This window comes from Fonsecaea multimorphosa, assembly GCF_000836435.1.
Source record: "Fonsecaea multimorphosa CBS 102226 unplaced genomic scaffold supercont1.2, whole genome shotgun sequence".
Taxonomy (NCBI): domain Eukaryota; kingdom Fungi; phylum Ascomycota; class Eurotiomycetes; order Chaetothyriales; family Herpotrichiellaceae; genus Fonsecaea; species Fonsecaea multimorphosa.
In genome coordinates this window covers 94,434-118,328 of record NW_015971636.1, presented here as the reverse complement: position 1 = coordinate 118,328, position 23,895 = coordinate 94,434, and the positions used below count along the sequence as shown (strand labels likewise).

General features: G+C 52.8%; 10 protein-coding genes across 10 annotated transcripts; 4 read left to right on the top strand and 6 right to left on the bottom strand.

Annotated features, from left to right (window-relative positions):
• Nucleotides 1-549: 549 nt before the first annotated feature.
• Z520_00992 (uncharacterized protein) lies at nt 550-1,806 on the bottom strand (the record flags this gene model as incomplete). The annotated part of the gene is made up of 1 exon (XM_016771510.1): nt 550-1,806. The coding sequence occupies one exon, from the start codon at nt 1,804-1,806 to the stop codon at nt 550-552; it is 1,257 nt and encodes a 418-aa protein (XP_016636649.1).
• Nucleotides 1,807-3,647: 1,841 nt separating this feature from the next.
• Nucleotides 3,648-5,395, top strand: Z520_00991 (uncharacterized protein; the record flags this gene model as incomplete). The annotated part of the gene is made up of 4 exons (XM_016771509.1): nt 3,648-3,947; nt 3,998-4,196; nt 4,247-5,196; nt 5,294-5,395. 4 exons carry the CDS (start codon nt 3,648-3,650, stop codon nt 5,393-5,395), a joined length of 1,551 nt encoding a protein of 516 aa, XP_016636648.1.
• Nucleotides 5,396-5,517: 122 nt separating this feature from the next.
• On the bottom strand, nt 5,518-6,672 carry Z520_00990 (uncharacterized protein; the record flags this gene model as incomplete). The annotated part of the gene is made up of 2 exons (XM_016771508.1): nt 5,518-5,758; nt 5,870-6,672. 2 exons carry the CDS (start codon nt 6,670-6,672, stop codon nt 5,518-5,520), a joined length of 1,044 nt encoding a protein of 347 aa, XP_016636647.1.
• A 1,118-nt stretch (nt 6,673-7,790) lies between these two features.
• On the top strand, nt 7,791-9,899 carry Z520_00989 (uncharacterized protein; the record flags this gene model as incomplete). Its single annotated transcript, XM_016771507.1, has 1 exon — nt 7,791-9,899. One exon carries the CDS (start codon nt 7,791-7,793, stop codon nt 9,897-9,899), a length of 2,109 nt encoding a protein of 702 aa, XP_016636646.1.
• Nucleotides 9,900-10,183: 284 nt separating this feature from the next.
• Nucleotides 10,184-11,632, top strand: Z520_00988 (uncharacterized protein; the record flags this gene model as incomplete). The annotated part of the gene is made up of 2 exons (XM_016771506.1): nt 10,184-10,301; nt 10,407-11,632. 2 exons carry the CDS (start codon nt 10,184-10,186, stop codon nt 11,630-11,632), a joined length of 1,344 nt encoding a protein of 447 aa, XP_016636645.1.
• Nucleotides 11,633-12,803: 1,171 nt separating this feature from the next.
• Z520_00987 (uncharacterized protein) lies at nt 12,804-13,614 on the bottom strand (the record flags this gene model as incomplete). The annotated part of the gene is made up of 2 exons (XM_016771505.1): nt 12,804-13,492; nt 13,566-13,614. 2 exons carry the CDS (start codon nt 13,612-13,614, stop codon nt 12,804-12,806), a joined length of 738 nt encoding a protein of 245 aa, XP_016636644.1.
• Nucleotides 13,615-14,323: 709 nt separating this feature from the next.
• Z520_00986 (uncharacterized protein) lies at nt 14,324-15,820 on the bottom strand (the record flags this gene model as incomplete). Its single annotated transcript, XM_016771504.1, has 3 exons — nt 14,324-14,491; nt 14,546-15,013; nt 15,065-15,820. 3 exons carry the CDS (start codon nt 15,818-15,820, stop codon nt 14,324-14,326), a joined length of 1,392 nt encoding a protein of 463 aa, XP_016636643.1.
• A 1,331-nt stretch (nt 15,821-17,151) lies between these two features.
• Nucleotides 17,152-20,004, bottom strand: Z520_00985 (uncharacterized protein; the record flags this gene model as incomplete). The annotated part of the gene is made up of 2 exons (XM_016771503.1): nt 17,152-17,312; nt 17,388-20,004. The coding sequence occupies 2 exons, from the start codon at nt 20,002-20,004 to the stop codon at nt 17,152-17,154; spliced, it is 2,778 nt and encodes a 925-aa protein (XP_016636642.1).
• A 1,434-nt stretch (nt 20,005-21,438) lies between these two features.
• On the top strand, nt 21,439-23,121 carry Z520_00984 (uncharacterized protein; the record flags this gene model as incomplete). The annotated part of the gene is made up of 1 exon (XM_016771502.1): nt 21,439-23,121. The coding sequence occupies one exon, from the start codon at nt 21,439-21,441 to the stop codon at nt 23,119-23,121; it is 1,683 nt and encodes a 560-aa protein (XP_016636641.1).
• A 237-nt stretch (nt 23,122-23,358) lies between these two features.
• Z520_00983 (uncharacterized protein) lies at nt 23,359-23,880 on the bottom strand (the record flags this gene model as incomplete). The annotated part of the gene is made up of 1 exon (XM_016771501.1): nt 23,359-23,880. The coding sequence occupies one exon, from the start codon at nt 23,878-23,880 to the stop codon at nt 23,359-23,361; it is 522 nt and encodes a 173-aa protein (XP_016636640.1).
• Between the last annotated feature and the right edge of the window lie 15 nt (nt 23,881-23,895).

Here is a 23,895-nt window from a genome sequence, read left to right as displayed (position 1 = left end):
TTGGGGAATCTTGTATATATGTATATACTCCCTCTGTCTTTTTGTCTCTTTTCGACTTTTCTCGTTTCGGTAACATCCAATCCATTCCATAGCTCCGGAGTCCGGATTCTCGACACTCGATACTCGACACTCGACATTGCGCACCTCCGCGGATTTTTCATATTATCGATACTATCGACGTAACATTACTTGTAAATGATATCAAGCGTGTCATCGGATCCAGGACCCTTTCTCACCTGCAGGCGCCTAAAAGGTATGTATGGGGTATATGTTTCCTCAGCTCCTGGCATCAGCTCATCGCAACGTAGTATCCACTGCCATTAACTACCGTCACATCGTTCATCAAGCTATCGTCCGAGCATCGTCGTGTAATCGGAAATCTCGGTCCTGATGTCGTCTGCTCCAACCGATCGCTGTACATGCAAGCCTCGCATACAGGACCGGCCTCCAATCCCACCAACCCCTCTGCCATTTTGATTGCTGTGCTGAGGGGGCAAAAATCTCATCTTCATCCGAGGCCCGGAGGCCTGGGGTCTAGCATCTCCAGATTCATCCAACGAAATCCCGCCTCTCGACCGCGCCGCCCATGCTCTCGCAGAACTCGCCCAATCTTCTGCCCCACTCCGCCATCCTCTCCTCCATGTACGCGCTCTCCTTCTTGTTCCTCTTTGACAACATGCCCTTTTGGCACTCCCAGTCCCAGTACTCGCACATTTCCTTGCCGTCACCGCTGGTGTACGGTCTGATTTCGTGGACGCGTTGCGTATGAAACAAGAAACGCGGGTAGCTCTTGGGCGGGTTGTAGGAGTTGATGCTGGTCCACACGAGTCTGTACACGCCGGATATCGAGGTCGTATGCGTCTGGGTGCGCATCAGGGCGGCAGCCCGGCTTCCGGGTTCGTCCTGCGGGTCGTCCGGACGCGAGACTTCGGTAACGACGACACCCTGTTCCCTCATCTCTTGGCTGTGGGGTAGCTTTATTCTCATGTACAGGTTCATCTTGGTACCCAGCTGGATCCGCACAGAGGGTTCGCCGTAAAGAGCGTTGATATGTAGCTGTCTCCGGTGCTGGGTGCTAGTGGCGGATTTGCGCCGCGAAGCTTTGGCCGCGAGGGCGGTCGATTGGGTATTGGCAGGTGCTGGCATGAGAAGAGAGGCATTCCCGGGAGACTCGAGCAGGACGGAATTGGCGTTTGTGGTTTGGTCTGTAGGTGGAGGAGGTGATTGGCCCGAGGATAGGGACGCCCTGCGTGCTTCGGTCGCGGCTTGATACTTTTGGGCTGCGGACAACGCACCAGTGCCGTTGGCATTTGTGGTTGAGTTGTTTCGTGAGGGCCCGTCCACGCTGTTCTGTGAGATTCCCGAGAACCTGCTGGCATTGCTGGCTAACCTTTGCCTTGTCACGGGTGGTGGGCTACTTGGCCGCTCAATGCTATGTGAGCGTCTGGCACCTCCGTTCCCTACACTCAAACCACCGCCGCTTCCCCTCCTAAACGCCGTAGAGTGCTCGACTGGCGGGCCGGGCATAACTGCTCCGTCGGTGATGTCGGAATCAAAATTCACCGCGATGGAAGTGTTTCTCACCAACTCCTCGATTTCGGCTAGCGTGGCGTCATCTTCGTCATCCGGTTGAAACGTGATTGCTACACGCGGGATCCAGCGATTCCAATCTTTCCAGGTCTCGGTGTTGCGCAGGGTGCGGAAGACCAGGCTTGCAGGGGCGTTGATGCGTGTGCAGGCTGAGACGTAGAATGTAGCGGTGGATTGAGGTATGTCGGGGGTTGAGAAGTCGGTTTTTGTGGCCATTGTGCTAGGACTTGATCTCAGGAGACTTAGATCTGGCAGATCTTTTGAGAGGACTGTACCAAGGGTCGAAAGGCTGATCTGCTATGGTGCGCGACAAATGGTCCTTGAGATATAATGCCTGTTTTGTTGCTATGCTTGCTTTCGCCCAACATGTAATGACACGGCTGAATACTAATGGTGGTCAAGGTCGGGGCGACATAAAGGTTGTATGTATACGCAGGGCGCCAAGGCAGCAGCGACAGGCACAAGCTGGAGAACGGTGGTCAACGCGCTATTTTTCCCCGTTTCTGAGGAGTCAAGCCGATCAGGATCGCGCTGATGCAATGAAAGTGGCTCAATAGAAGTTTTTATGCGCTAGAGGGCACAGCTTCATCACTTCTCTTGCGACAAGAGAGTCAAGAGGACGAGTACAGCGTTCGTGAGTCAGAGTGCGCACATGACTTTTCGGGTGCCGACTTGGTGGTGGCCGTCATATACTTGGCTACTTTGCAGTAGTAGATCTCAGGTGGAGAAGCTCGCCGAGTTTGCGGTGATGGGATGAGACGAGTGATGAGATCGCTAGTAGTGCCGAAGTTGGGTGTATATGGATGCGACGTGTAAGGCCAACTTGAAGGACTGGTTCACCGCTGGTGGGAAAGGCATGAAAAAAAAAGCGAGATTGTAGAAGGGCGATGATGCACTGGGCGTGTGGAGGCACCAGAGGGAAATGTGGGGGACGAGCCAGGCGCCCAGCACCCAACCAGATGCGCCCAGCCAGACGCGGCAAGTGCTAGCGAGTATCACGTGACTATCACGTGACTGTAATATCACGTGAAGCCATACTCCGACATCACGTGACCGACCTGACAATTTCCTCGGTCGGCTGCTCACTGCGTCTAAATCCTCAATTGCAGTTGACGGGTGACGAGTGAGCACTTTCATCCATCTTTCACTGAACCCGAACCCGAATCAGACCACTCAAACACGACCATCTTGAGCATCATTCTGTCCCTTGCCGTAAGCGAACGACTGACACTAGGTCGACGCCTTTGCAAGGAGAGCCTCAGAGACAGAGATTCTCGAGATTCGCATGCAGGTGACACAGGCATTTAGCTAACCACACTGGAGCTTTTGTAGGGCTTCTTCCTTCTGCTCTCGGCCCGAAACCTGGCTTCACCCGGACCCATCCTTCATGCCTACCTAGGTACCTACGTGCTCCGTACACCCACCATATTACCTATCTTACTCGCCAGACTCCAGACTTCAGACGATTGGGCGGAACGGCCCTAACCAGAGGCGGGTGGGCCCATTGAGGCTGTGTCCCTTCCCCCGCGAAGTAATGCTGGTTACCTGCCTCGCTGCGTCCTGAATACTAGTGACCCGCCTTCATCCAATGCTGGGCAATAACCATTCTCTTATCATGGCAATCGGGTGGGAAAAAACCATATTACCTGCCTGGCTCCCCTGACGAATTGATGGTCGATGGCTGTGTCTTTGCAGAATTCCACTCCTGTTATTCGAGGATTGTGTCCTTGTATTCGACCCTGGATACATGATTGGGTGTCGCTGAGCTGTCTAGCCACAAGATAGGAGCCTATCGGGCTACGCCTCGGCTCGAGGCACACTGCGCTCAACAGGTGGGTGACGAGTGAGGCCCAGCTGGTCAGTCCCAAGCCCGGTTGTGATGTAAGTAGTGCCTGCGCCCGATGGGCCGTCTCTCTGAATCGTTGGCAAGCAACCCTCCACTTCATCTACTTGCCTGGTGACAATCCAAAGAAGAGATGCAATCAGAAGTCCAGCATAGTGTCCCCCTGCCCAAGCCTGCTTCATGACCAAATCCCTTGCGACTGCCAGGCTGTCTCATGTCTTCTGAATCCCAAGCCCCAGCCGACACGTGGTCCAGTCTGATCACGGACTTGAAAGAAGCTCTACTGGGCGAGAACACACCGACACCTTGTTCCAGCGAAGAAGAGTTCAGGGACAATTTCGAGTCTCTCTGCAACGATCACAATGAACCAAACGCTCAGCGACTTCTTAACCTTTTCTCTCGACAACATGGTGCCATCACAAGGTTCACCAACGCAATAGACGACGCTCAAAATCTCCAGCCACCAGACACACTCAGTGATTTGTTCTGGCAACTTGCTTTTGCAACCATTCAGGTCGGACCGCGCAGGATGCCATTATTAACAACCGTGGCTAATCTTCCCAGGCCGCGCTTGACGCAGACGTGTCTCTTAAAGACATCTTCGAACAGCTGAACCCTCTCAACTCAGCCCTCAAACCCTTCGGAGCGCAGCTAGCGCAGTTTCCTACCCGACAACGGGTGCAAGAACCTCTTCAGGCAGTATTCAGAGAATATATAGAGTGCTACAGCATCATGCTAAGTCAATTTGCGTCCCATCCTCCCGGTAAGATCACGCCATCCATCATCTAACGAGGTCAGGACTGATCCTCCTAGGGCTTATTTTTGAAACCTTTCAATCTCGGGTCGAGACTGCGTCAGAGCTCTTTCAAAATTCGCTAGAAGACTGGAAAGAAGTAGTGAAACAGATTGGAGAAGAAGAAGGAACAGGATCTCTGCCTCGATTGCCACATCAGGGCCAGGACCATCTACATCCTGGTGTGACCACAAGCACGAGGTTCCAGTGGCTTGAACCGCTGGGCACTGGCACTTATGGCCAAGTCTCCAAAGTCCGCGAGGTCACTACAGGCAGCATCTATGCTCAGAAAACCATCCGGGTCCAAAACAACCATCGCGCAAGGACCATTATTGAAAATCAAGTCAGGAACGAAGTAGCCATCATGCACAAGCTGCGTCACCATCACATTGCCCCTGTGCTTTTCTATGTCAAGGACGAAACTACCTTTTCCATCATCATGCTCCCAGTTGGCGACTACGACCTGCGACATTTCTTGGAGGTCAAATGTGAGGGCTTTCCGCGGACTGAGACAAGGCACCTCGATCAATGGTTCGGTTGCCTGGCCTCGGCACTGGCGTTTGCACATCAGGAACGAGTCAAACATGAGGACATCAAACCTTCGAACATACTGATCCGGGACCATCAGCCCTACCTGGCCGATTTTGGCAGTGCGATAGATTTCTCCTACATGGAACGCAGCACCTCGTCTGATGAGCACATTGTGGGCACCCCAGTGTACTGGCCACCGGAGCCAGTACCGCAGCGAGGACGCGCGGCCGATGTTTTTGCTCTGGGATGTGTCTTCAGCGAAATGCTCACCGTCAGGCAGCACAGGTCGTTGCAAGAGTACCGTGATGCACGCTATGTCCCTCACCACGACAATGGATATGCCTTTCGGACGAACTTAGAGACAATTTACACCTGGCTTGACGCACTCCCGGACCACGGACCTGCAGAAGTTAGGTTCCTTTTGCTGGAGCAGACGAAGGTATGTTTTCTGGGACTTCGTACAGTCGTCAACAATCGCGTTGACTTTCTTCCGCGCAATGTCCAAATTGCTGACTTGGTTTATTCGACAACATCAGGGCATGCTGGCCGCAGACCGCATGCAGAGACTGGAAGCACGAGACGTCAAGAGAAATTTTCGACGCGAGGGAGATGCATTGTTTTGCCTGAGCTGTGCATGATCGCAGGAGCATGGATTCTGTGGCAACATCAGGAGGGGTTTTCTTCTGGCCCATTTCTTTCGGTAGCCCACAATTTCGGGAGGAATACACGTGGTGTGATTTCTTTATACCTCATACTGTGCTCACAATTCTTCGGAAGCACTCGTGGCAGATTGGGAAGCAGCTTCCACCCCTGTCTGAGACAGTTCGTTCTCCTCGAAATTGTCTATTTCGTCCATCCAAGGAATCCCTTCCTGGGCGCCGATGCGCCCGATTGTCAATGCCGCTGCTTTACAAGCACGCGTGACCGCCTCTTTGATCTCCCATTGCCCCATTTGCTTCTGTCGCAAATAATCCGTCGCGTACGCGCCCGTGAATGTGTCCCTGAGGCCGTTGTCAGCGTTGGTCGGTAGTACTAGTTAGACCCAGGAAGAGACTTGCCCTGCGCCCGTGCAATCCAGGACATCGACATTGAAAGCGTTGACGTGGCCAAACTCGTCGGCTCTGCCAAAGAAGGCACCGCGAGCACCCAAGGTGATGACCACGTTCTCCACGCCTTGATCAAGGAATTCCTCGACTATCTCTTGCCACGTCTCGTCGTTAACCTCTTCGACCTCTCGGCCAGACATGGTGGCCGCCTCTGTTTCGTTCAACAACAGGTGTGTGATAAACGGGTAGAGCCTGCTCAGGATGTTGAGTGCAGGGGCTGCATTGAGCAGAAACTCGATGCCCGCAGCGCCGGCAGTGGCAATCATCTGCTCTACCACGGAGCGATCGAGTTCCATCTGTGCGATGACCAGATCCGGTCGCCTCCCGTTGGCAAGACTGTCGACGTTGGTGAAGTAGCCGGCGGTCAAAGCATCGTTTGCGTTGTTGGCAAAGGTACAGCGGTTCTCGCCAGTGGCGTTTTCCACCAGGACAAAACTCACCCCAGTCATGCCATCGACCTTCTGGAGGCGCGACACATCGACTCCGTTCTCTTGCAACGCATCTTCAAACATTTGCGCGTACTGATCGTCTCCCACAGCGCCAACCATACATACTTCAATCTCATTCTCATTGGAGTAGTCGATCCGCTCATCAAACGAGATTAACTTTCCCTCAGGGGGCCGGGCATGGCAGCTTCGATAGGCGGCGATGGCCGAGTTTGCTCCTTTCCCTCCTAATGCCTCATGATATCTTTTTGCCCTGTAACTTTCTCCACGCTCTGGTATATGGTCGGTGATCATTATACGATCGACATGGAGACAACCGATGACGGATATGAGCCGCGGTGCCATTGCACCAGATCGCGCCATGGTAAGAGAGCGAGAGGGGTCAGAATTGGCGCCCAATTGTCCACTTTGATAAAAGACAAGACACGCGAAGAGGCCCCAGGCCCTCTCAACCCTCTCAACCAATGAAGGGACTGAGCGATTCGGGCAGAGAGAACAGCGGCCGTGAAAATCCAGTTGATTGACGATCGAGCCAACACTGCATGCTGATTGCTCCACAGTGATCAAGTTAGCGATTCATCATTCCGCTGTATGTGGATGAAGCGATGACACATGTTTACAACCGGTGAGGCTGAAGCATGTCACTAACAATGAAGAAGTCAAGAATCACGAACCGACCGCAAGGCATCAATCTGCCTTGCCTTGTTGGCGCGAGGACATTTGTAAGAGGACGTGAGAACTGATAGGCTACGACACTGGTGCCAACCTCCGCCTTGGACGCAATGAAGTGCCTATCTGGGATTTCAGGTGGGTAGCGGCGGTGAGCGCGACGAATTCCATGACCGCCCGCATGGCACACCAATCTGTGCGCTGGCAAGACTGGCCAGCTACTTGTCTAGAGGAAGAGAGGGGGAGATGGCTGGCTGGTTCAGCGGCCAGCCCCTCATTTCATGCCCTCATGGCTGAAGCCTGCCAGGACTTTTCCCAGCATGCGCCTTGTTACCGTATCCTTTGCAATCTCCCTCCCAGGGTTCCCCAATTGCAAAGAGGAATGATATTCCCATACTCCAGGCACGCCCTTGAGGCCTGGACCCTGGGTGGCAGCCGCCTGCGAGGTAAACATATATGTTCCAGAATCCCTCACAAGACTGCCTTACAAAGTCTTCCACGCGTCCTACCTGACAATCCCAGTTCAAGATCTGGTGGGACAATCTAACACAGTGTACCTTATCCAATGGAGCTGGATTGTCCTTGAATTTGACAAGGTGGCCGCTCTATCACAATATCGTTAACAGCAATAGATGAAGGACAGTGTGGTGCTATTTCTGCGCACCGAAATGCCACCCATAATCAGTGAACGCCACCTTTGATCTATTGACTAACGACATCTTACTTTGCTATTCATCACTCATAGCCTTTAGGCAGTGGTTATCTTCTGTGACTGTCCACGGTTAACCGATGCAATGCTATAGTGGTTCAACATGAATGGCCTCGATACAGCCACAGGCATTGCAGGCCTGTTGACCTTGGCCTTCGCCTGTTTGCAAGGTTGTATCAAAGGTTTTACGCTGCTACGCCGAGCGCGTAGCCACGACCGTGATGTGAAGGTAGTAAGCTTGATGATCGAGCTCGAAGAGCACAAGCTTCAGACATGGGCCGAAGAAGTTGGCCTGTTCGATGATCCGCCAAACCTTCGGATGAACGCCCGAGATGCTCGGTTGGTACCAAAGATCTTGGAACGACTGCAGAATCTCCTTCTAGATGTGAACGGGCTCAAAAAACGATACAATCTGGACATTAGAGAGGGCACAGAAATGCTGGACCCCGACGAGTGCAATTCCGTCGATTTCAGGCTACCTCCGCAGCAGCGAAAGAGCCTGTCAAAGCTATTTGGACACAAACCAGGCTGGAGGAAGTGGACATGGATTGCCTTTGAGGAGAAGAATGTTCGCAAATTGATGGAGGATGTCAAAGTCTTTGTCGACCAGCTACGGCAATTCCTTGAGCACGAAAGACAGATCAAGATGGAACAGAGATTTGACGTATTCCTGCGGACAACTGTCGTCAAAACTGCCAACGAACAAGAGCTAGGTGTCATTGGTCGCGATCACAATTCCTCTTTCTCCAAGGGGGCTGTTCCCGCTGCTGCTCGCTTGAAACGACAGGGTCTTCTTCTCGGGGTGACAGAAACATGCACAGACAGTCACTCAACCATCCGAGGGCCTGATCCTCGGAGGACCCCTACCAACAGAGACTTGCACTCTTCTCTCTCCACCGTCTCAATCGCAACATCACCTTCGGCCTCGTCGATGTCGATGAGGCTGAACTCGACGGAGCTCGTCTGCGATTCTTCGCGGACGGAGGGCAATCGGTATTTTGCTTGGTATGCGCGTGAGCCGGTACTTCTCGAGTGGAAGAGCGGTGGAGGCATCAAGCTCTTGCAGCTCGAGAACCGACTGGACCGCGTTTCAGCCTTTTTGCACGAACTTGAACCGTCCTTCCACAGTCTGCCTTGCCGTGGCTACATCAAAGATTGGTCCGCAAAGGACCGATACGCCTATGTCTTTGATCTTCCTTTCAGCGTCTACCCTCCAGCAGTGCAGAAAAGCCCTGTCAGCAGACACATGGATCCACCATCATTGCCTAGTATGTACACCTTGCGAGATATGCTAGAACGACCAATGGAGACCCCGTCACTCAATCTTCGACTCTCCTACGCCATTACACTCTTGGAGACTTTGCTTCAGATTCATACTGCCGACTGGCTGCACAAGGAGCTTCGGTCCAACAACATTCTCTTCATCCGAGGACCACAATCGAACAATGCATCCGATGAAGATATTTTGCTTTCCCCGATCTACGTCGCGGGCTATGTCTATGCAAGAGTAGACCATCCAAACGAACTTACGGAGCCTACCGGGTCACACTTTGAAAACAACCTTTATCGTCACCCGCTGTCTATGGGCAGCTCTAGGGTTTCATATCGCAAGAGCTTCGATATCTTCAGTGTCGGTTGCGTCCTGCTTGAGCTGGGACTGTGGAAAACCCTGCCAGACATTCTGCGGAGTGGATCTAGGGACTTGCAGCGTGGCGTGGACGTACCGAATGCTACCTATAAAAGTCCGAATGTCTCATATTCGTCCTCATCAGTCATGCTCACGCCAAGATCATCATCTCACTCTATGACTAGACAGAGTCGTGGCAGTCTAAGGGAGAGGCAGAGCCGTGATTCAAGGCTGCAGAGGAGTGTTCACTCTGTCGATCAAGAAATGGCTGATGACAGCCCGGCGCCTGATTTTGACCTTTTGGAACTACGACATCAGCTACTTCTCTCCAATTTGACAGAGGGGAGCAGTTGTCAGGTGGCCACAGCAAGGAATGCCTCATCTAATGACATTCTCAAGTCGCTGAAAGCGGCCGCAGGCATTGGATATGCAGGGATAGTCGAGAGCTTCCTGGGGGTTGTTGAAAACATGAAGGCGACGGGAAGCAACGCAGACCTTTGGGGACACATGGATGAGCACGAATATGCTCTCAAGCTGGAGATGGAATCTCTCGACTCTCTCAGGGCCATTGCAAGAGTCATCTGAAGTCGCTGATAGAGACATCTAAGACCCCTGTTCAGATGGCTTCAGCCTTCAGTTTAGCGATGCTGTTTCAGCCTGACGATTAGCCTAGCGACCTCAGCCGTGACCGCCACCAACTCCTCTGCCTTGCCTTCGTTTATGTAGTTTCTGTCGCGCCTTCCAGCATGTTGTTCGTTTGCTCTACTGCGTCTCGGCGTTTCCTTTTGTTTGATTTCGCATTGTAAAGACAACGCCTTTGACTTGTGATGGTGCTTTGCACATTCGCGAGACCCCGCCACTTCTGAATCATGGCACCTGCGTCTTTGTCCAGCACTGCTTCTAACACTTCCGACCCTGTGGCAGGAGGCCATTTTGTGGCCATCGCGGACGCCGACGACGTCTTCAGTGATGAATCAGACTTCCACGGTAAGCCTCCCTACCTAGTCTCGAGAGCGGGCATCCTGCCCTGCCCTTTCATCATGCTGGGAGGGCTTGTTCATCTGATCTCTCGTGTCCTCTGCCACTACCCAGGGAGCTTGAAGACCAAGTCGACATACCACAAACTAGCCGAATCATACAATCCCCAGAAATATTGGACCATCCACGAATGGAGCACCCAGGTGGCTGCCGCGAGAGGGAGGGAACGAGCGAGAAGGCACGAAGAAGCTGCCGCCAGACACCAACGCGCAAAGCAGCTTGCCCTGAGGAACCAACAGGAAGCAGGCCAGCCGACGCGAGATGATAATGATGGTCCAAGTGTCCAGCTGCAGCAGGGGGAAGGGGAGATTCGAGTGGCTTTGGATGGGGATGGAGATAGGGTAATGAAAATCGACACCAGAGCCAATGCATCCGCAGGTCCCGAAGAACCTGACGCCAAAGTGGATGAAGACATGGTAGACGACTCTCGCGCGCCGCGACAGAACTTTTACGAGGGCATGCCATCCGCCAAACAACTCTCCGAGTCCGTATCTGAGTTTCTCACCCGTCTGCCTCCTTCGACCACCACTCCCGTCTCCGCTAGAGGCGGGCCGTGGATCTGGATTGCCAACCCTTACCCCCCTGCACGCGGCAAACAGTCCCGGACCACGAGCTCTAGTCCCGAGTCCGGAGGCGGTGATGTAGCCACATTCCGCCAACTCGGACTGCGTCTTTTAGAGAGGTATCTCTCCCGCAAACATGAGCTCGAGTCTCAGAATCCCGGGAAAGCCCCCGGCGCGATCACGCGCATGTTACCTCCCGATCGCTCGGAATTGGAAAGCGACATCAGGGAGCTGGCCAAGGCACAAGGTGTCACGGATGGGAAGTGGATGCTTTTCCTGCGGGAAGAGGAAGTTGATGCCGTGTGGGCGGTTGTCGCGCGCGCGGTGTGGGAGGGCAAGTTGGGCACGGCGGCTAAAGTCGCTACTGCTACTGCCAGAGGAGACGGAGAGATGATGGTCGACGACGATGGTGGAAAAGACAGAGGTTTGAGATTGATATGCATCTACACCCAGGACTTCTCGGACCAGGTAGATGTCAAGCGCGTGGTACAAGGCATGAAAGATCTCGGCCTGCTCAACCCCAACCTCGACGGACCGCCCAGCGCTGCCGGCACGAATGCTGCTCTCAAAACAATCTACTACAAATGCGACGCCTACACGCACCTCGACTTGACCAGCGGCAACGAATACAAGTTGAAGGCGAGCATGTACTCGTCCCGCGACCTGTTTCCGGAGTGGTACAGCGCCAGTACGTACACGACGCAACGATACCGTTGACTGACAAGAGAAGAGAGGCCAGAGCCCAGTGTAATAGACAGGGCCCGAGAGACGGGAATTCGAGGTTCTGCAACCCAACCCAACCCGAGAAACTTGTCCGGTGTGTGTGTCATGCAACTGGGATGTGTGCTGCGGTGCATTTGTCAAGATGTCAGGATTACAGGGCTTGTTGTGGTTGTTATTGTTGTTATTGCTGTTGTCGTCGTCGGTGTCGCTATCCTTGCCTTCTGCCAACAATGATTGATGATATCTGCTGAGATTGATGGGATTGTCAATCACGATCGGGATATAGGCGGCGGCGCTGTGTGTGTAGTCAATGTGTATGGAATGCAGTGCCACCTGCAGGGCGTACTCGGGACATACTTACCTAGGTAGATAGGTATGTATGTATGTATGTAGATATGTTATCCAGGGCAAGTAGCTTGAAAATACCCCGTTGACCTGACCTGTCCTGCACTGCAGAATGTGTGTCCGCGCACAACTAATTACCTTCCCGTGCTCGGGACTTACCTACCTTACTCCGCAATTAGCTGTACAGAAAAGCCACTGTACGGGAACAAAAGAGTCAAGAGACAATGGTTTTGAGGAAAAGGTGTATGTAGCTGACTTGTGCGGGATTATTGTAGATACCGTCCTTGGTGGAACGGACAAGTGGTTTTTACAGTATCGAGCAGATTGAGCCAAAAATGGAGTTGATCTGAATAATATCGTAGGAGAAGCACACTTGGGACGAAGATTTTCTTTTTCATCTCTCGCTCTGACTTTTGCTTGTGCTGAGCTGAGCTGAGCTATCAGTAAAGGTGCGAATGCTCTCAAATCATGACATCTGTCTCGTCTCGCTTCCTCCCATCCTCGCTTGCCTTCCACCACCATCGTCATCATCTTCATAATCAAATCATCATATCGTCTGTGCTCTATACCGACCCCCAGCCTTCCGCTGATGCATAAACAGAAAAAGACATTGTAACAAAGGAGAGAGTGAAGACCTCGAGACGAGACGACCTCGATCTCGATCATTGCAACCACTTAGCCAAGACATCCCCAGAGCGCCCAGTCTGTGCAACCCATGGGTTCCATCTGGTTTTCGGCAGATCCAATCCCGCACGCCTCCCCAAATCTGTACAGTAGTCGTGTGGAGGTTCGGGGGCTGATGAGTGCGGAGGAGCTTCCCTCATTTCTTGCCCTTTTTGACCGACTTTGCTGCGCCAGCAGTGCCCAGCGCCGCCTCTCTCATCTTAGCCTCCCGGTCGTTCTTCTCCTTGTCGCGGGCTTCTCTCTCCTCCTTCTCGGCCTGTTTCCGTGCCGCAGCGGCCTCGCGTTGCTCGCGGATCAACTTCAGTCTCGCCAGGTCTGCCCTTGCCTCGTCGGTCTTGCCCTCCGCGTGGAGCTTCTGGTATCTCTCCCGAGCTTGCTGTGCAGCAATGGCTTCTCGTTCCCGCCTGCTGAGATTCTCCTTCTCCGTCTTCTTTGGTGCTTCGCCGCTGGGGCCCGTGACTGCTCGTGCCTGCGACCTTGCCTTTTGCGTGTGGTTGGGGTTGGCCGGCATGTCATCGTCATCTTCCTCCTCTTCATCTTCAGAAGTACTGGGCAGGTCCCCGACGGCCGCGGCCTTCTGGTTCTTCTTTGCAATGGCTTCTTGCTTCTTCTTGCGAGCGAGCTCTTTGCGTTGTTCCCGACTCAGCTCATTTGACGAGGGCTGCGCTGCCGAGGCTCCCTCGTCATCGTCTTCCGAAGACTCTTCTTCCGATGATTCTTCCTCTTCTGAGGGCTCTTCTGGTCGCTCTCCTGGTTCTCGCCACATGCCCATCTGGTTTCCCTCTTTGTCCAGAGGTTGCAGGTCACGGGAAAAATGCTTGCCACCTGCGGTTCAGAGTCAGCCAACTGGTGGTGGTGTGGACGGGTTGGATTTTGGGTGGAATCAGGGTGTACATACCTCCTCTGGTGGGCTTTGAGAATTTTCCTCCTCGTCCTCGTGGAGCCATGGTGAAAAGTGTAAGAGTCTAGCGTACACAGGGAAGTGTGTGGTGAAGAAGAGCAGCGGGGCGGGAGGTCTGGTGTGGAAGGGCTGCTGATTGCGGTGTAGCTCAACAGAAAGCTGGACTCGGTAGGTAAATTTGCAAGACGCGCTGTCCTTGAAAGTGCGATTAGCAAAACCCTCGTTCAGACTGGATAGGAGGCAGGAAATGCGGGCATGTGACTGGGACAAAGGGCGGTGGCCTCGAGGTTGCAACCAAAAGATTTCTTTGTGCCCAAACGCGGGGAAGAAGAGCAAAAAAGGGGGTCAACCTACCTAGGTACACGATTCCCCAGTAAAGAGACCGATGCCACAGAGTCCTCCTGAGGTAGCGAGAGAGAAGAGAAAGTCACTTGTTGAAGATGCTGAAGAAAGAGAGAAATAGAATGAGCCAGAGGAGCCAGAGGAGCCAGAGGAGCCAGAGGTGCGAGATGCCGCTGAGTTGTCACTGGAACCGCCAGCCTCGTCCCACCAATCAGCACCGGCTCCCACGCTCTGTGGTGGCGATACAAGGCTGGCGCTCCCTGAACAGATCCAAGCACCGCCAGCATCCCTCTGGCTGATCCTCTTGTCTAGACCTCGAATACTATGCCAGAGTGATACCAGATATTTAGTATCGCAGATATGGTGATGAGATACGGGCGAGGAAGGGGCCACCAGGAATCCCACGAACCCTCCTATAACTTTGCTCGCTTCCATCCTACAGTCACCCATCTTACACACAGCAGTACCACTGCCGCCGCCATCATGCTTGTTGCCGAGAACAATTGCAACCCAGTAAACCGTCCCCCCTCGCTTTGTATCAGCGCTCCTGCTATAGGGGGTCCTGTCAAGACTGCTATGCCCTAGGACACACTTGGGGTTAGGACAGTGCTTATAAGGCCAAAGGTTCAACTTACCGCGATACTAAACCCCATGCCCGTACGAACACCTATCATCTTCGGATCACTTGTCAAGCTGGTGAGCACCACAGGAAACAAAGCCTGGATCCCGGCGGCGACAACGCCATATGCCACTGAGAAGATCCACAACCCAGTCACCGAATCCACCGCCATCCAACAATAGAGAATCATACCAGCCACAATGACAAGGGGGATCATCAAATTCAATGCACCGACCCATCTCTGAGCGATATATGCAGGGAGAATGCGTGAAGGCACTCCCACGCCGTTCATAACCATCAGCAAGTTGATGCTCGTGGCTTGACTAGTCCCTAGGGCGTCCCTGCCAAAACTACCAATGAAGAAAAACCCAACATAGACGGACCAAAAATAAAGGAACGAACCGATGATGTAGAGCGTATATGGTGCCTCCTTGAACGCTGACCATTCTACCACTGGCCCGGATTTGCGTGGCGGTAAACGTGGCTGTCAGAACAGATTAGCTCCCATCACGATCGACCAGAGTCAGCTACTCACTTTCAGAAACAAAAACGCCACGACTGCGAGCAAGAGCTGCACAAATGCCATGGTACGAATAGTCCAAGGGAAACCAGCCTTCGGCAACATCGTTTCGGCGATGGCAGGGAACACGAGACCGCCAGTCGCCGAACCTGTCACGGCGATACCCAAAGCCGTGGACCTTTTGTGGGCGAAATAAGTGCTCAACAGCGCCAGGGTTGGAACAAATGCCAGCCCATATCCAAATCCAACGCAGAGAGTCTGGGCCAGGAAGATCTGCCAGTATTCACGGCACAGACTGAGCAAAAACAAGCCCACAATATAGACGACACTTCCGCCAATGTACTGGATGTTGAAGAAGCCTGCATCGAGGGCTCTCCCTGTGAAAGTCCCCATACCAAACAAGACAAAGACTTGGGTGGTCCCTATCCACGCCACTGCGCTCGGATCGCCTATTCTCATTACCTGGACGTAGTAGGTTTGGAATACCCCAAAGCTGTTGATAAAGCCCCAGGTATTGAATATGACCAAATGCGCAGCAAAGGCCGTCGCCCAGGCCCTGAACCCTCCATCTGGTGGTGGCCCGGGATCCGCAATATCGGGCGTCCGGACTCTAGAAAGCGTCTTTGAAAGGACACCGGCAGACTTTTGCAGGTTCGACGTCGTTAGAGGGATGTCGCCGGTGGAGGTGTCAATCTCGACGACATGTTCCTTCTCATTCTGGATATCTCTCTGAATCCTCGAGATCTCGTCCACCTCGACACGATCTTCCATGATTGTCCTTGAAGATTGGACATGCACCTGGCGTCCTGGCCGAGAAATAGTTTAGGACTGTTGGTTGCCTTTGAGGCAGTCCTCGCTGGTAGAAGACATGATGGAAAAGTGACAGAGGAAACAGCACACGAGAGATGGCCTTGATTAACCGACAACTCAGAGTCAAGTATTGAGCAATAAGAAGATCGTAGCCCATACCTTACTTTGACTTGTCCGAGATCCCAGAGAGAGCCATTTCGTTCCCCCGCACCAGGGCGACGGCCGCGATGAATATCCACGGCTATCTCATCGGATAGACAGAGAGCTAGGCTTCATGAGGAACACCATGGCCGCGATCCGGTGGAAAAAGTTGTGGAGGCCCGTGGGATCACCAGGCTGTCCTGGGGGTGTCCAACATGGCCAATGGTACGCGATTGAACGTGGAGAGAACAGCGATACAAAGCCGCTGAGAACGAAAGAAACATGGAGAGGGCGTTGCCCAAAACTGCCCCTTTAGGTCCATGGCAGTCCATGCCCTAGACGGAGTAGTTGGTCATGGGACTCTGCGGCGTCGGACTTCTTCCTTCAAAACTATGACCTATTCACAAATGCAGCAACATAGCTACAACAGCACAATAACAATCAATTATATCGCTCACCACGGCCAGGCCTGTAATGAATATATTCCCCCACTGGCTGCTTCGACTTCTGCCAATCCAGCGGCCGCTTTGGGGATAAAATTGGAATTCGACAAAATCCCAAAACATGTGAAAACCACGGGCGGTGAATCTGTTGATTTTTCTAAGGAAACAACGGGCGTCCTCTACCCCAGTCCCCAAATTAGAGGTTTCGTGAACCGACGAGACAAAGACAACACGCTTCGCTTTTGCACGACAACAGATCTGCAGTCTAGAATGCTGAAAGTGGCTCCTTCAACTCTCCTACTAAGCACCCACTGGCCACTCCCCAATATTAATCGAGCCAAAGATAACGACCATCCAGTTATAGATGAGGGGGGAAACATTGGTCGTGAAAATGGTTCCAAGAGCTAGGTCTATAGAGCGTGCTCCAGTCGCGTCAACAGCAAAGTTTCTACCACCGTGACCTGTTCTGTGTTCTTCCTTTGTCCTCAATCATATCAATCGCCCGCCAGATACAGCGCTCTTTTTTTCCAATGAAATTCGTCGCCATGGTCGTTGTACCTTGGGCCAAGAAAGCGTGCCTGTCGCACATCAACCTCTCCCCACGCGAGAAGAGTCTCCGCTGCCTGATCGCCTGCTGGCGTATCTTGTTGTGGCATCGACCCTCCATTTCAACAGGAAAGCTCACCCGTAACCCTGTGGCTTTGAAGCCTACAAGTTCTCTGTCTTGTTCAGCGCCGCGATTGTCGCAATAACATCACTCGGCTCAAGTAAGTGCCATGCCGCCAGGGTGCGTTTGCTGCTGGCGCCCACTGTACACGCAAAGACGTGTTCTTTGGGAAGATCTGTCTTGAGGAGGGCGCGGAACATATCTGAACGACATCACAGTCAGTGAACCTGTGTCGTGCATCGAGGACATTTCCTGGGCCATTTCGGCAGAGACTCACCTTCGTCGGTCTGATCATCCCCCAAACACAACACAAACTCCGGCGGTTCACCCCTCGCATATCCGTATTCATTAATCAACCTCGTCGCGATGAAGCCCTTGTTCACAAACTGCGGTCTCACCTCCAAGTTGGCCTTTCCACTCATGACTTCAACATCCCAGTTCTTCATCACATTCTCCTCCAATGCCTTGCGACACTCCCTTGCCTGGAAAGCGCCAAAATCAGGGTCGGCTTGCCGATAGTGCCATGTCAGTGCAACCCGTTTCTTCTCAATCCATGATCCCTGAGTGCGTTCTGTATAGTACGAAAAGACGTCCATGACTTCCTTCTGCCACCCCATGTCCATCGCCGCAGCAAGGTTCTCCCATGTCTCCGACCCGGGCCGTCGTAGGAAACAGCCGTGCTCAGCGCTCAAGCCCAGCTCGCTAATATGACCCATCCATTCTTCGAGGAACGAGGCATCGCGGCCACTGATAATCCAGACGTTGTTGCGCGGGTCGGCTGCAAGGGCCTTGAGAGTACGAATGACTCGGTCAGACGGGATTGCCGCATTGGGGTCTTTCACGATCGGCGTGAGTGTGCCATCATAGTCGAACATGAAAAGCCGTTTCTTTGCAGCGTGGTATTGTTGAACCATCCGGTTGCGGTCCAGTGCCGGCGTAAGATCGCTCTGAGTGAACGAGGTGAGGTTGGTAAGCAAACGTTTAAGGAAACTGTTTGACCAAGTCGCGACATTATGGGTCGTCACGTAGTTGTAGAGTTTCTCGTGATTGCTCTTCTTTTGAGCTTCGGGCATCTCAAGTGCCTGCTTCAGTGCATCGGCCACACCACCCAGGTCCCACGGATTGATGTGGATGGCGTTGCTCAAGCTGGCCGCAGTCCCGGAAAACTCTGACAGAATCAACGGTCCGTGGTTGTTTTTCTGGCAGATGACATATTCCAGACTGGTCGTGTTCATACCGTCTCTAACACTGGTGATAAGTCCCACGTCGGCGATCCGGAGTAGAGCAAAATATTCTTGTGAAGAGAGATATTGCGGATAGTGCTGCACTGGGGAGTGGCTCAACGACCCGTATTCGCCATTTATCCTCGACACCAGATTTGAGATCTTGTGTTCAATCTTATGGGCCCCGTCCACCTTCTCTTCCATGACGCTCGTGGGACTGGTCACCTGAATCAGAACCACCTTGTCGCGCCATTCCGGGTATCGTTCCAAGAAGATCTCGAACGCCATCAGTTTTTGCGACACCCCTCGGACAGTGTCGAGGCGATCTCGACCAACAACAATCTTCTTGCCGGCGTACATTTTCTTCAAGGCTGTCATGTTTTGTTCTATTACAGGATCGCCAAACGCTGTTTTCTGCACCGCTGCCACATCGATGCCGATGGGAAACACATCCACAGCAACGTGAGCGCCATACGCGTCCACGCCTGCTGAACTCGAATCGAAACCCAGGATGCGCTTGCAGCAGGAGTTGAAATGCCGAGAGAAGCTGTATGATTGAAAGCCAATCATTGTCGCGCCGAGAGCCCCAGTCAAGATATCCTTTCGTCGGGGCAGACATCGCATGTACTCGCTACTAGGGAAGGGGATGTGCAGGAAAAATCCAATGTAGATATTGGGGATGCGTTGACGTAGCATGCTCGGTAGCAACATTAAATGGTAGTCGTGGATCCAGACAATGTCCCCGGGCTGATAGATGTGTAAAATTCGATCGGCAAAGCACTGGTTCATCTGCACGTAATCCGCCCACGAAGTCTTCTCGGCTCGGCCATCATCAGGACCATGGTGTCGATAGTGGAAAAGAGTGTAAAGCTCGTGCTCTGCATACTTCCGCCACCGGCTTTGATCTTTGAAGACGAATTCACCATCCTCGTCTCCTGGGCCCTCCGGCAGCCACACAGGAAGGACTTTGCCATTTGGATGGTTCGCCAGCATTTTCTCCAGACGGTTCCGGTCAGAACGAGGCACTCTCAGATGATCAGGATGAGGGACGTGAGTATTTGGCGTGGCGCCATTTACTGGATAGGGTGCAGCAGACTTGTTGATGGGGTGAGGGGCTTGGGCGGCCGCTATTGCTGCTGACGCATCGGACTGCAATATGCTGATAGCTCTTGCTTGTTGCTGCGTGCGGATCTCACCCGTCCATCCGACCAAGGTGTGGTTCCAAGGGGTTTTACCCGACGAGAGATGGGCGAATGAGTCAAACAATGCAGAAGTCCCGCGCCTACTCGACAGTGTCCATTCACCATTCCCTCCGTGCGTAAGTTGATAAGGAATGCAGAAAGTAGCACTGATAACATTCCCGCTCAGTCGCAGTCCAGGATAAGCCGTTCGAGGGTCGACCTCAAAGGCCTCAGCACCTCTAGAGTCAACAAGGCTGAGCCGGCGCAGTAATTCCCTGCCGGACTTTGCCCCCTTCGCAACCTCTGCAGGGGATTCTGAAGCTGCGGACTCATTGGTGGACTGCTTTTGAGGCAGAGAGAAATAAGAGGTCGTTGGTCGTTCTGGTTCTGACGATATCTTCTCCGGTTCGCTTGTCAACTCCGGTCTCTGGCCTGGAGGATCATTGTCCGCACGAAGGACTTGACTGGGTGAAGCTGTATGGGTGACCATGGTAGTAGTACTGATCTGGGATTGCAGAAAGAAAGGGTGGACTAGAACATATAGGAAGAGGGAGAAAGTGCTAGAATGCCAGAATCAGCCTCTTCAACCCGAACGAGGAATAGTAATGCTGATCAGTTGCTGGTTCGGTGAGCGAGTGATATGGAAGTAACGAAACCCGGGGTGACGGCGGGGTGAGTGAGTAAAGGTAAAGATAACGACACAGGAAGTCGATACGTGAAGATGATACAGGGAAGACAAGGGAAAGCGGTAAGGATTGGAAGAGGTAGAAAGTACTAAGTACCTTTGTAGAAACTGTCACAAATTTTGACAAAATCGGGCACAAGGCTCACGCGATGATGTGATGTCGCATATGAAAAAGCCGCTGTTTAGAAGGAGCAAGGTGCAGGGAGGGGTTGCTTTAGAGGTGGGTTAAATTTTAAACTGTAAGTCGGAAGGCAATCCCGGTTCAAACAAGTTCGTCATATAGCTAGGTAGTTATACCGAGTACCTGACCTGGTTGACCTCTTTGGTGTCTTGTAGCTGGATGCTGACGACGGAGACGAGAGATGTCAGCCAAGATGGAAGTGGCTTCAACAGAGGAGATATGAGGTCGAACGAGTCTCAGGCATTACAATGTCATCCCGAATCTTTTTCTTTCTCTTTCAACGCTTTTGACCACGACTCCAACCAGAATGCCGGATGAGGTGAGGTGAGGTGAGGTATGGCACTCAGCGCTGTCTGCAGTGGTCGAGCTCTTGCAGGCTCTACATGGAAGAGGATTGGCTGCGCGTGGCAATGTGCTGGATCTGCTGGTCCTGGTCAAAGGTCGAAGGTGGAAGAAGGCCTAGAGAGAGAACCTTGGAACCTCAGCAATGACACGCAGCCAGATCATTCGTTGGTGACAGGCGTTGGGGGGAAAAGAAGGGTAAGGGAGGGGCTGCTGCTTGCTTGACAAGGGATGATGGAAAAGGGTGGAAATTCAGAACCATGGGCAGCAGTTTAGGCGCATTAGGCGTGGATCCTCCCTAGGTCCAACCAAAGGTTTACCTACTTAGGCATAGACTACCTAATGAGTGCCTAAGGTAAAAAGTGAGTGTAGGTAAGCTTGTGGGGCTTGTGAGCTTGAATCGGGCAGCCGCCAAGCCGCTCGCCCAGTTTCTTGTTGGTGCGTTTACCTAGCACCCTACTAGGTATGCAGTGCTCCGTACCTCGTACTACATTTCCTTTCTGCGCCGCATTCAAAAATTCAAGCTGCTCGGGCAGCGCCATTGACACTGCATCATATGATTGAGAGCGCACTCCCCCGAATTGAATGAAGCCTGACCACTGTGCCGGCCCAAAGAAGACACAACGTACACCCGCGCTCTCCGAATATCCACCTCTCGTTCTCCTTGCTCTCGACCAAATCTGCTGAGTACTCTCCCTCCGTCGCTCCTATGCTGCATGCCACCAGTCTACCAGTCCCTGTGTCGAAATGCCGCTTGTGGTCGTCATGATTCTTCAATTTACCTCAGTCTCCCATCAAGTCTCCGACGATGTCAACCTAGATCCTTGGCCAGTGCCATAGGACGGCTCGCGACCGTTCACACATCCTCCCGAGATCCTCCAACTACTTTCACCACGGAACCCAATGTCGATATCAAGAGTCTCCACAATACCCTACATGCCCATCGCGAGGCAAACCGCGCATCAGTTGTCCGAAAGACTTACAAAGATCGCCCATCTGTGCGGTTACATGATGCCGATGTGCGACTCCCATCTCGTGAGATCAAGACTCCGGTACCCCGAAAAGACGCCTCCCGGTTCAAAAGGGTGGAACTTGCTCCATTCAAGGGATTCAAAGGCACGAGTCGCGATTTAGATCTGCTGTGGCGGATCAATGATACCGAGAGCGATCCTCCAGTACACTATCGTCTCCCGTGGCTCCTTCATCTCCATGATTCAGTGCCGAGCGTTTACATGTCCGCGGCCGATCGACTTGCTGATGAAATTCGCGCATTCGAAAAATACACATCTCCTTCAAAGGAAGAGCAGCGTGCTGCCGACGACGCTTTGCATGATCTGGAAGAGTGCGTCAAGGAAATCGCAGGAGACCTCCATATCGATATTATCGGGTCTCGTGCTACCAATCTGGCAGATCCTTTATCGGACTTGGATGTCAATATCTCCAGCTCAGGCCAACCAGGCTCTTTGACAAAGCCCGCGCAAGTATCTTCTGTGACCGTGCTAAACAAGCTCTACAAGAACTTTCGTTGGCCCCCCAAGACAGCAAATCTCTTCCACTTTCGCCCCATCGAGGTCCAGCTTTATCTCAAGCAAGCCCGTGTACCCATTCTACTCTGCCAGCACAAGGCGTCGGGTCTCCCAATTCAGATCCAGTCTACACCCCGAACATATGACAGCCGCGAATACGTGAAAGCCTCCTTGAAGGAATACCCCTCTCTCAGAGGTCTTTTCAAGGTCATCAAACAGCTTCTACAGATGCGGGGGCTCACAGTCGGCAGCAGCGGAGGGATCACATCCTACCCACTATTTCAGATGATTGTTGCGGCCTTGAAATTCTCCGAGGGCAGATTCCATCGTGCGGATATAGGCAACCAGTTCCTCTTCTTCCTGGACTTCTACTCGGACATCGACTTTTCTGCACATGGTATATCTACTGAACCTCTCGAGTTGTTTTCAAAAAGTGTTGTGCGTGCCCGCGATCACAATGAAGAGCCCCAGAAAGTAATCGCGAGGTCTCAGACATCTGATAGAGATCACTCTGATCCGCTGCCTCCGACCTTTCAAGGACCAGGTCGAAAGAGGTCCCGCGACGGGATGGAATATCTCATGACGCTTCAAGATCCAGTGAACCCCAAAAATGATCTTGGGAAATCTGGTTTTCGAATCAACGATGTGCAGGAAACCTTTATTGCCATTCGGGCGACGCTGAAGGCTGCCATGGCCAAGTGGGACAAGAGTCTGCAAACATGGCAACAGTCAGAACAGCGAACACGAGCGCGGTCCTTGCTTGAACCTTGTGTGGGCGGAGACTACCGAATATATGAGCACGAAAGAGACGACTTGCGTCGCTTGGGACACCATTCCTTGGAAGCAGCGGCGGCCGTTTTGGAGACTCCATAAGCTGCCAGGTCGCGGTTTCTGTTGACAGATCGATTTGCTTCTATGTACACAAAGCTATTGTAATCGATGCGTGGCCCGTTTTCTTATTCCTGGAGGGACCATTCATCTGGGCCCAGCATTTGCTTTTGCCGAAAGTCAAGCTCGAATAACAGAAGCAGGCGGGGAACACCAGCACTGTTTCCAACTCAACTCCCCCCGGGAGCCCTGCGCAAACCAAGATCGAAGAGGCCAACTGGACTAGAACCACGATCCCTCAACCTGCTCAACTCCCTCCGCACCACTCAACCAAGTAACCCGATCTTTGACATATTGCTCCACTTGGGGCTTCAACTTTGTCTCATGCAGATGAAAGTCATCCACTGTACCGATGCGCATGACGAGGCTGTCCGGACTGCGGGAGCTGATGCGATACATGAGCGTGCCACACGTGGAGCAGAAGTAGTTGGTCATGGTGTGTCCGCTCTCAATGGTCTTGGATTGGCCAAACGAGGTCAGGTTGTCCTTGCCGCGCAGGTGGGTCACGTGACTGTCAGCGACGATAAAGTTTGAAGCGAACATGGATGCAGTGATCTTGCGGCAGTCGAAGCAGTTGCAGACGAAGGAAGTGATAAACCCAGGCTTCTCGGTGGGGAATTTCAGCTGGACGGCGCCACAGAAGCAGGTTGCTGTTGCTTCGCCCTCTTTGGACCAGCCATCCTCTGCGCTACCAGAAAGAGGAATGTAGGGTTTGGTCTTGTCGAAGCCTTTTTGAGCGGACATGGCTGTTTGCTTGTG